This window comes from Chenopodium quinoa, unplaced genomic scaffold (genome assembly GCF_001683475.1).
Source record: "Chenopodium quinoa cultivar QQ74 unplaced genomic scaffold, ASM168347v1, whole genome shotgun sequence".
Taxonomy (NCBI): domain Eukaryota; kingdom Viridiplantae; phylum Streptophyta; class Magnoliopsida; order Caryophyllales; family Amaranthaceae; genus Chenopodium; species Chenopodium quinoa.
The window spans coordinates 5,131,793-5,143,936 of record NW_018742204.1 but is presented as its reverse complement, the minus strand read 5'-3'; the positions used below and the strand labels follow the sequence as shown (position 1 = coordinate 5,143,936).

The 12,144-nt window shown below is 38.6% G+C and overlaps 1 protein-coding gene across 1 annotated transcript; it reads right to left on the bottom strand.

The window, feature by feature from the left end:
* Positions 1-1,284: 1,284 nt before the first annotated feature.
* LOC110703601 lies at positions 1,285-1,755 on the bottom strand. The gene has a single exon (XM_021881654.1). It carries the CDS (start codon positions 1,753-1,755, stop codon positions 1,285-1,287), a length of 471 nt encoding a protein of 156 aa, XP_021737346.1.
* Between the last annotated feature and the right edge of the window lie 10,389 nt (positions 1,756-12,144).

The window sequence follows — 12,144 nt, the reverse complement described above, 5'->3', positions numbered from 1 at the left end:
CGTGTCCTCTTAATGTTCGTAGTTGCTCCACGAAAAAGCCGGAAAACGCTCCAAATGTGCAATTTCCTACAAAACTCAAGCAAAACTACAAAAACACTAGAAAACACCAATTAGTAATAAAAGTGGCTCTAAAGAGCCAAAAACACTATTAATTATGACAAAGGGACGGGGGTAAATCACTATATAAATTGGACACATCACTTATTTGGAGAGGGCGTCCGCTTGATGATTGGACGAACCGGGCACTTGTTGCAGTGTAAAATGTTCAAGGCTCTCAGCCTCTTCTTTGACTTTCTTCAAATATTTCATCATGGCCGGCTCCCTTGCTTCAAAGTCACCATTCACTTGGCCGACTATTAGCTGGGTGTCCGAGCTCATATCGATCTTTGTTGCTCCTGCCGCCTTACACATTCTGAGGCCGACCAGGAGAGCTTCGAGCTCAGCCTCATTATTAGAGGCTTGGAATTAAAATCTCAGCGCATATTCAAACCTATCTCCTTCGGGGGATTGATAGATAATTCCAGCACCGCATTCGGTTGTTGTTGCACTTCCGCCCACATAAACCTGCCATATCTGATCCCTGGCCGAATGTACGTCCAACCTATTCATTTTTGCCAAAAAATCAGCAATGGCTTGACCCTTGATTACTTTTCTGGGTTCGAATGTGATGTCAAAACCCCTAAACTCGAAGGCCCACTTAAGCATTCGGCCACTAGCTTCCAAGGTTACAAACAGCTTCTTAACAAGAACTACATTGGCTACCCAATCTTTATAGTAACATTGTCTAAATAACTCGGCATCCAACATCTTTTGCACTTCAGGTGCGCCCTCCTAATTCCTTTCTTCCCCGCGATTCCATTTCTTCTGACGGACAGGCGTAATAAACGGGTTAACAGATAACTTATGCACAGCCAGGTCTGGGCTAATACCCGGCATTTCACTTACTTCAAATGCAAACACATCTTTGATTTCTCTTAGCAGCTTAACTAGGTCGTCCCCGAGCAGTTGTACGGCTATAGTGCCTACCTTGACCATCCGATAAGGCTGGTCCAGATCCAGCACTATATCCTAGTGATCGTCGACCGACTGGGGCCTTAACTCTTCTGGCCGGCCAACGGTCATTAATTTCTATGCTTGCTCTTTCTTGGTCGCCTTTCTCTTTTGGCCGACCTAGTGTGCTTAGAGTGACCCTTCATCTGAGTATGGCTCGGACGACTTTGCTCGCCCACGAATAGTCGGTTTCACAACCAAATGATTACATTCTTTTGCCACTTTCTGACTTCTCTAGATCGAGCCAATCTGCCCGTCCAATCTTTCAAACTTCATCAGCATAAGGTGTGGCACAATAACTGCCTTGGTTGCGGTCAAGGTGGGTCGGCCGAGTATGACGTTGTAGCGTGTTAGCTCTTTGACCACTAGGAAGCGGACCACCATGTCCCTTCCTACCCTTTTCTTCCCTAGCCAGACCGGCAAGTCAATTTGTCCGGCCCGGTGAATAACTGTCCCTCCAAACCAAACCAACGGGTGAGAAACATCCTTCAGATCATCTTCTGGGAATTTGAAAATTTTCAAACAGGAGAGGCTGATGATATCGGACGAGCTACCCGTATCAATCAGTATCCTCTTAATCTTCAAATTGGCTATCTTCAGAACAAATACCATCATATCATTATGCAAGGCCTTGACCTCTCCTCGGTCGGCCTCACTCACCGTTACCTCTGGGAAAGGCTCAGCCTTAACCCTTTCGGTATGCATTACTTCCTTTCTCAAATTCCATGTACATGGTCGGGCCGCCTGCAGCGAAATCGCCTGATATGACAGCCACAAAACCAGAGTATGTGTTGTTTCCATCTTTTTCCTTCTCACTTTGATTTTTCTTCTCAGACTTATTGTCTGTCCAAGTGTACGTGAACTTTGACTTCATCACGTACGAATTGAGCATGCCCTTCTCGGCCAGCTCGTCTAGCAACTTCTTCAAATTGTTGCACTCGTTTGTGTCATGTCCCAAATCCTTGTGGTAGTGGCAGTACTTGTTTTTGTTTCTGTATTGGACCGAGCCTCTTATCGGCGCGGGATTCTCAAATTTGACCTTATCTTTGATCTCTATCAAAATTGAATAAGAATCTTTGTTAAACTCATACTGCAACTCGTACGCCTTTAGCTTTTTTGACTTGGCTTCTAGGTCATCAAATACCCCCGACTTCCTTTCTCTTGTTCTTTTCCTCTTTCTTTTTCCCAGCTGAGTCTTGCTGAGAAGATTGTTTCTTCTAAGCCCCCTTAGCCGATACTTTAGCTTTAGTTAGTGAACAGAAGTCTGCCGCCTCAATATAGGCTTCGGCTTCCCACAAAACGCCTGCGTATGTCCAAACCTTCTTGCAAAACAAGTCAAATTTGAAACCATTATACCTTAATCCCCGGAGAAATTCTGAATAGGCCATTTCATCCGGTAGATTATGAATTTGGGCTTTTTCTTTATTAAATCTCTGGACGTACGAACGCAAACCTTCATTCTTACCCTGAACAATCATAGCCAAATTAAGGCTAGTCTTCCTTGGCATGATATTGTATGAAAAATTTCCAACAAACATCATGCTTAAAGTAGTAAAGCAGTTGATGCATCCGGCCGGCAGGCTGTTAAACCAGTCCTGCGCCACACCCTTCAGGGTGGCCGGGAAGCACCTGCACCAAGTGGCATCATCCACACATTGCAAGTACATAAGATTATGATACGCAGTGACGTGCTCTTCTGGGTTGCCCGTACCATCATAGGCACCCACAAGTACACTTTTCACTTTTGTGGGCTAAGGAATGTTGAGGATCTCTTGATAAAACAGAGGCGGCTTCTCTCCAAGGTTTAGCACGCGTATCTGCCACTCAATGGGCTGTGGCTGAGCAATTGGTCCGGCTAGGCAAGCAGCCTGGTCGAACAGCTGGTCGAACTGCCCAAACTGTCCAAAGACAGGAGGGTTAGTCGGCGGAAAAGTGTTAAAATTCTAGAGAGGCAAATATTGAAACGCGTGCACTGGTGCAATTGGAACTGGCGTTTAAGTCCGATGAGCTTGACTCCCACTGGTCCTGGTCGTGCTGGTACGCTTGGAGGAGGTATGGTTTGAGAAATCCTCCGGCATTGAGGGGGTAGATGTTGTGTCCGAATAGGCTATTTGTTCACGCTGCTTGTGCCGGAGGTAATCTCTAGAATCCTTCCAAAGCCTAGACGACTCAGTAATCTCTTTATGAGGTCGTCTGGCCTGCCCCCTAGCCGACTGCGATTTGTCAAGGGGCCGAGACTTATCTGCCCTTGGCACCCTCGGCACAAGCTCATGCCGGCGGTATGGGGTATTCCCAACATCTTTGGCATTGGTTGCTTTGCTCTGGGTTTTCTTTTGTTGGCCCTCTCCATCTCTCCTAGGTGACTGCCTAGAAGAAGACAGCCGATTACCCTCCACTTCCTTCCAGAGGTTGTTTAAAGCAACCAAGAGTGAACTAGTAGTTACTAGGCGGTCCTCTGCCTCTTGGAATGAAGCGATCAGAGGGTCGCTACAATGAATTACTATGTTCTCAACAAAGGCGTCCTCGCCGGGGCAAGGGTCGGCACCTAGTGTCTGGCCATCCAGGCGCAAAATGTTTTCGGTGATTTTTGGAATTCCCTTGGGATACTGGTCAAGCTCTGATATGGCAACGAGACGCGGACACGTGCAAAACACAAATCTCTGGTTGTCAGAGATTTTCCTCCAACGATCAAGTTAGTGACCGAAAACGGAATAAATGTAGAGAGAGAAAGTAGAGAAAAGTTTGAGCTTTTAGTGCTCTCACTACAAGAAAAACGGGTTTGGGCGACGGGTTTTATTAGTATGGGCAACGAAATATGTTTTCGTTGCCCAAAAATGTTAAGATGGGCTTCTAATCCAATTTCGTTGCCCAAATCTTTATTTTGGGCGACGAAATACAATTCCGTAGCCCAATATTACTTTTGTGCAACGAGTACATATATATGGGCTACCAATTTATTTTTCGTTGCCCAAATTTAATAACGACGACGAATTAATTTAATTCTACAGTCGCCCAAAACTTAAAAATAAGGCGGAAATTTTAATTTTTATTTTGTAATTTCCCACGTTCACAAATTAGTATACGGTTCTCTCGCGGTTTTTCCCAAACTAATGAACTCTTAATTAATCAGGATTTCAACTCCCACCTCACCTCTAATTCAATCTTCTCCCTAAAACCCTCGTACTCTACCTCTAATTGCATAATCTTCTCCTCAATTCAGGTTTTCTTCGGTAGCCGCTCCGATCTAGTCTGGTTCTCTTCGACGCGTCACACAAAATCTTACACTACACTCGCATCTATAGATTATCTATTCAGGTAATTCGCATCTACAAATTCGTTTTTTTTTTTAACATTTTTGGGTGAAATTTGGTCTTTGAATTGATATAATCTACTATGTGAGTCGATTGATTTAACATGCAAGAAATCCCATTTTATTTGTCGAATTATTCAAAATTTGAGCATTTTTATAGAAGTCGATTGATTAATCAATTAATCCTATTAACAATGGTTTTGGTTCATTGTTTATTCTCTTTAAATTTTGTTGCGATTCTGTGATTTTGGTTCAGATATGTTTAGTTTCTTCCTAATTTTGTAGTAAATTGTACTGTTGTTTTATTTACAATTTTATTGTGATTTTTATTGAGAATTTTTTACAATTTTAGTTGATTGATTATACTTTATATCTAGGCAATACTTAAAATGATCATTACATGTATTTGACATAATCAGATTAATATTTGCATACATAATATTCATTCTATTGGACATATCTTGGGATTTTTCTCATACAGTGGGTCTAATTTAAAGTATTAAAAGAAAAGATGGATAACTTGACTACCTACACAATCTACCTAAATTTTGATACTTAAAAATGGAATGAGATTGATGTAATTGAGGTGTCTTTGCCTAAAAATTGAGCTGCTGCCTGTTAAGAATCTTTAAACTATACAATCTCATTCCAGTTAAAACTATAACTTAAAAACCATATTAATATTTGCATTGATAATTAGGTATCTTACATCTAGAGGGTTCAAAAGATCTATTTCCCTTTAATTCAGACATCTTTATACTAGGCACTAAACCAAAATTATAATATTCAATTAGAAATGCCTTAAGAAACATTAAATTGGCAGGTCATCATTCCATAAGATTTAGTATTAGTTAGTCTAAAGTCTAAACTTTAACAGACCAACATAAATAATGCAAATAATAAAGTTTCAAGTTTAACTTGAAGTTCCTATTATATTAAAAATTAAAACCTCCAAATTTTTCATCACTTGTTTTGGTATGTTTGTTTTTGTGATGAATTTGATGATGTAAGATTTTCTTGTTCACACGGTTAATAGCTAAACTATCTAATGTGATCATTTTTTTTGTCGCTAATGTTTTTTTTAATTATTGTTTGTAAGAATGAATATGGATCGAAGTTGGATGAATCATAATGGTGTAAAGGATAGACAAAAAAGGAGTACATAGCGGGTGTTAATGAATTTCTACGGTTTGCTTTTAGGGGAATAAGTGGCGAAACAATGTTGAAATGTCCTTGTCTTAACTTTAGATTGGTTATGTCACAAACTCGAAAAAATATGCTATGTCATTTGCTAGTATATGGCATTGACCGTAGTTGCAACCCATGGTTGAGTCACGGAGAAAGTGTAGAGCAAATTGATAAAAATAAAGATCAAGGGTATGTAGGAGAGGTTTCAGATAATGAGAGTGAGGATCGTCCTTTTGATGACATGGCTCCATTTGTTTTCGATGCGACGAGCGCGTGGAATTATATAAACTCTACATCAATCAATGAAAATGAAAGAACCACAGATATAAGATCAAGTAGTGGCACTAGTGAAACTCCTATGTTGCTCCAAAAATTAATGGAGGATATGGAGGCTAACTTGTATCCGGGATGTAAAACATTTAAGAGATTGGAGTTTATTATGTCATTGTTGCACATTAAAGTTAGCAACAAGTGGAGTGATAAGCCTTTTTAAATGTTATTGAATGCATTGCATAGGGCGTTTAATTATGATAACAATTTGCCTTCAATCTCTTATGACGCAAAAAAATATACCAAAGCGCTAGGGTTAGATTATGTTAAGATTGATGCATGTGTCAACCATTGTGTTTTATTTAGAAAGGAGTTTGCAAATGAAGTTAAATGTCCTAAGTGTTCAGCACCTAGATGGAAGCAGGATATTTCTCAAGATGATGATAATTCAGATGAAGATGAGGGTGTCCATAGAAAAACACGAGTTCCTCAATTAGTCTTGCGCCATTTTCCACTTATTCCAAGGCTCCAAAGGATGTTCATGTTCTCCAAGCTAGCAATGCACATGCGGTGGAATAATAAAGGACATGCTGGTGATAATGACGACGGTATTATGAGACACCCAAGAGATTCAAAATCGTGGAAGTCTTTAGATGAGCTATATCCCGAATTTGCTGCAGATGCACGTAATGTACGCTTGGCTTTATCTAGTGATGGGTTCAATCCCGGGGCGAACATGAGTAGCAGATATAACATATGGCCTGTTATGTTAGTACCTTATAATTTACCTCCTTGGATGTGCATGAAAAGTGACAACATGATGTTGTCATTATTAATTCCCGACCCTAAATCTCCTGGTAATGACATAGATTTTTATTTTTCAACCTTTGATAGATGAGTTGAAGGAATTATGGGGAGATTGGGGTACAAACTTTTGATGCCCATAGTAAGGAGACATTTAATATGCGAGCAGTGTTAATATGGACAATTAGTGATTTCCCAGCATATGCCAATTTGTCTGGTTGGAGCACTAAAGGGGCGAAGGCTTGCCCTAATTGCCACAAAGACACAAATTCCGAATGGTTGAAACATGGCCACAAATGGTGTTATATGTTTCATCGTGTTTTTTAGAACCAGATCATAAGTGGAGACTTAATAAGAGGTTCTTTAGTAAGAAAGTTGAGAGGCGCGCACCACCTAATCCATTATCAGGGAATGATGCTTTGGAGAAGCTACATGGATACCCTAATGTGGAATTTGGTAAAGATAATAAAGGGAAACGAAAAAAAGGCGAAAGATATATTGTTCACCAGTGGAAAAAGATTAGCGTTTTTTTTTTCAATTGCCTTATTGGAGACATCTGTTAGTTCGACATAACTTGGATGTGATGCATGTGGAAAAAAAAAGTTTGTGAAAATATATTAGGCACATTGCTTGACCTACCTGGAAAGAACAAAGACTCTGTAAATGCTCGGTTGGATTTAGAACCATGAAAATGCACGATGATCTTCGACCGAAGAAAGTAAGGGACAAGTATCAAATACCGCGAGCCCCTTTCAACTTGACCTTACATGAACGGAGGAAAATTGTCACATTTTTATCGAAATTAGCGTTCCCCGATGGTTATTCATCTAACATTTCTCGATGTGCTTCTTTGCAAGATGGAAAAATCATAGGAATGAAAAATCATGATTTTCATGTTTTCATGCAAAATTTGCTTACCCCGACCTTTCAAGGTGTCTTAGATGAAAAATTTTTAGAACCTTTAAGTGAGCTTAGTTTGTTTTTTAAGCATCTTTGCGCTAAGACCTTAAAAGTAGCCGACTTGGAACGAATGGAAGCAAATATAGCAATCACATTAAGCTAGAACGTATCTTTGTTCCGGCTTTATTTGATGTGATGATTCATCTTCCCATACACTTAGCTACAGAAGCAAAATTGGCTGGACCTATGCTATAGATCTATTAAATGTTATGTCACAATCCACCCCTCCCGTAAACAATGATTGGGGTATTTATAGGGGTGGGGATTTGTGCCCTTTAGGGTAAGTGACCTAGAATTTAGGGCCATTGCTTGGCTGTGCAATCAGCGAAGGACATGTGTTCCCTAGGGCGTCGTTTTGCGGCATTCTAGCTACTTTTGGGCCTCCTTATGTAAGGGGCCTTTATGACATATTATATTTCAGGTGCTCTCCTTGTTCGTGTCATTTTCCTGTGGTGACACGTGTCGCTCATTTATTGGGCCACGTATCATCATTGGATTGGACCACATATTTGGGGTATTTTTACCCTAAACAATAGGCACCCTTCATCCTTCTTGAATTTATTTCTTAGAGTTTGATTTTTACCCTTCACTTTTTGAATAAAGTAAGCATTTATTTCTTTGCATATGATCATTGCATTGCATTCTAAAAAAAAAACATGTCAAACCAATTCAATCACATGCAAGGTATATTTATGATTAGAGGCACCCCTTCTTGCCGCATCATATCACCTTTTTAGATCCTTTCTTTTTTTGAATAGTTTTTAGATCCTTTCTTGATAAACCACTTTGAGCCTCATCTAACGATAGATCTTTCTTTCTTCAACCCACATCTACCTAACCTTGGGAAGGGATGGTGTGCAATTTATGCAATTTTCAAAGAATAAAAGCTTGAGTGATATTATAAAAATTTCAAAAGAATAAAATAGCAATAAAAGTGTGCAAAAGGGAAAGTGGTCCAATGTCTTTGATATGAATATATCTTTGATAAGAACACGTCTCAGATTGCGTCTCTTATCGAGTTCTAGGTACCGTGCCTGAGAAACATGAATGCCAAGTGAGAAATAGACCGCATGATCGGGATTGCCCACACTTATCAAAAAATGCAAAAGCAAAAAAAAGAGCAAAAAAAAAATAAACAAAAGAAAGAGAGTTAAAAAGTGAAGAAACCTCAAGCATAAAAATATAAAGATTTCAAAAGCAAGGTTGCACACCTTGGGGGCTTATCTAGGGTCTTGAGCCATTATTTCCTTCTTCTTCAACCTTTAGCCTAACCACGTTACAAACCTTCAAAGACCTCTTTGAGGTATACACACACTTGTGCAAGGTTCAGCTAGAGCTACGTTCGACCTGATTCCTAACAGATACATAGGCAACCTCACATCGAGGTGGGGCGTAATAAATTGCAATCATTCATATATACATTCATGCATGATCATATCAAGGGAACTCCAATACTCATCCCTATCCATTTAGAGCTAGACTTGGGGGCTTGATCCCTACATTATTAGCTTACCCAACCTAAGAGTCACCATCATTTGACTCTTTTCATATATATATATACATATATATATATATATATATATATATATATATATGTGTGTGTGTGTGTGTGTGTGTGTGTGTGTGTGTGTGTATATGTATATGTATATGTATATGTATATATATATATGTATATGTACATATATACACATATATGTATATGTATATATATATATATACATATATATACATATATATATATATGTATATATATGTATATATATATATACACCTAGCCTTTGTAGCCTAACTTTAGTGTCACTTTCACACACATCATAGATACATAGACAAATAACCCTCCTCTTAGGAACCTTTTGTCATGAAATCTTAACTCAACGTTGAAGCACGCCTTGTCATATCAAAATTAACATCATTACATTGCAAAGTATGAAGTGCTTAGCCTCCGTGCCTAAGTTACCTAAATACTTGCGTCATCGAGTCAACAATCGAGATAGCCGAGGATGTTATAATCCTTGCACTATGAGAAACAACATCAATGCATACATTTGACTAATCTCATTCAACATGCACCATTAAACACTTTCTTCGATTCTTTTTTGCGTCTTTATTTTTCGGGAGAAAGTAGGTACCCTCCACAAAAAATGATGGAAATTTTTTCTTTTCTACATTTTTCGATTCGCACAATCACATTATAATGCACACACGAGTCATGTACATTGAGTCATGTCACCACGAATTGACTCTAACACATGTGTCAAAAACATTAAGTCACACACGTGTCAAAACACATTGAGTCAACATCAAGTTAGTCAATCACCTTAGGTCAACCCTAAAAAAAAGCCAGCAAAGTCTTTTGGTAATCTTTTTATTTTTACAAGATACAACCATTCAGCAAAGCTCCTGTTCGCAGCCAACCGAACGATCCCAACAAACATTCAAGTATCATAAAGCTCTTTTTTCAGAGATGCGTAGGCATCTATTAAAGATTTTTTGTTCAGAGACGCATGGACATTCCTTTCAAGCTCTTTTGCTCAGAAACACGTGGGTATCCTATCAAAGCACTTTTGTTTAGAGACACGTGGAAATTCCTTTCAAGCTCTTTTTCTCAGAGGCGCGTGGGAATCCTATCAAAGTTCTTCTGTTCAAAGACGCATGGACATTCCTTTCAAGCTCCCTTGTTCATAGACGAGTGAACATTCCTCAAAAAGAAGCTCTTTTGTTCTGATAAGAGTGAGCATGAACAGTAGCAAAGCGCGACCACAACATCAACAGCAGCAAAACTAAAGATGGCTACAAGCAGTCACCTTCGACGACGTTCCCTAGGATGTGTAGAGTTGTCATAAACAATAAAATATGGCTACAAGTGGAGTTTTCTTCGATGGTTTTCCCTAAGATGTGGAAGACTATCATAGCGAAAATCGAACGCAGCTACAAGCGGAGCAGTCTTCAGGCAATATCCCCTAGCTTGAGGAAGATCGTCAAACAAAAAATTAGTTACTTTAGAGACATGTACTTGACGGTGCAAGATACGATTTTCTAAATCTTTTATCTATTTAACTAACACTAGTTTGCAAGTATCGTTGTTGCAAGAATGATTTAGTTTCGCAGAACGCTCTGAATCATTCTCCGTCCCTATCTCTACTTTAACTTTTGTTTTCAAAACTTTCTTTTCTCGAAACTCAGTCAAAGTGGGGGCTTCTGTAGACACCCAAATGTGTCTCCCGAAAACCAAACCCAGTAATGAATAACTTTCACGTCATTTGATTATCGAACGAAGTGAAAGTGTGAAAAGTCTAGTAATGTGGATGTTTTTATTAAAATATCTCTATTTTTGTTTTTGAAAATATTTCTTTTTACACTCTATTTATGAAAATAGCCATTTAAATTTTGTTTGGTCCATGATAAGCGTCCAATAATAGTGTAGTTAGATTAGGCTCGAAAAGAGCATCCAACGATATATTATAAGCCCAATTCCGATGAATAATGAGGATGTTATGAATTAAATTAAATTTGGCCCAAAATGATTTCATATGCGGCCCAAAGATCTAGAGGAGGGCCTATAAATTTGTATTCCTAAAGATACTAGGATGGATTTTAATCTTCTAGAATATCTAGAAGGTTCTTTTAAATTCTAATGGGATTAGATTAATAATTATATTTTAAATAGTTTTATTTTGAATAAAATATGTTATTTGTCACAAACATGATTTTAATTTGATCAACGTAGAATTAGCTGCTTAATCGTATTAAGAAGAGGATTCCGCGTGGAAAGTGCGGTTTAATTCTGACTTAGCGCAAGACGACAAGGCTGTCACCTGGCGTTAATAGCTATCGCCTGGCGCTGACAGCCGTCGCCTGGTGCTAAGCCTGTCGTCTGGCGCTTACTCCTGTTGTTGGCGACAGGAGGTATTACATTTTGAATAGGACTTGATTTGTTTTCGGACTATTTTTCCTATAAATAGGTGTCGTATCTCCCCGTTTTCATTCATCATCATCAACAACAATCATCTAATTATATTCTCTCCTCTCTTAAGCTAGAAGCTTATTCTTTCTCCCTCTTTCTAAACCTTTCCCTTTTACAAAATTCCGCATTCACGAGTCCTAGACACACCTAGCCAAATTCAAAGTTGCCTTTGCCCTAGACGTGAAAGGTTGATAATTTCTGAGGGTTTGGTCTCAAATCCCCATTTAAATTATTTAAATTAATTGTTTGATTTATAATGTTCCTTGAAGTTACTAATGTGTGTATTTTGTTATAAGAAATAGATACGAGGCATCCAAGTAAGTAATTTAATTGTTATTCTTTTGCTATAGAAATCATGCTTAGATTATTTTAATTTCTAGTATCATGTTAGGATGTCTTTATGATTCATAGTATCATGTTTAGGGTAATAACTAAGATTTCTAATATCATGTATGTTTCTAGGATGCTTCCTATTCTTTCTTTCTATCATGTTAGTATCATGTTAGGTTTAAAGCTTTGATCTTTAATGTTTAGTGACATGCTAGAATTTATTATTAATCTTGTTAGCATCATGCCTAGGATCTTGCTAATATTATTA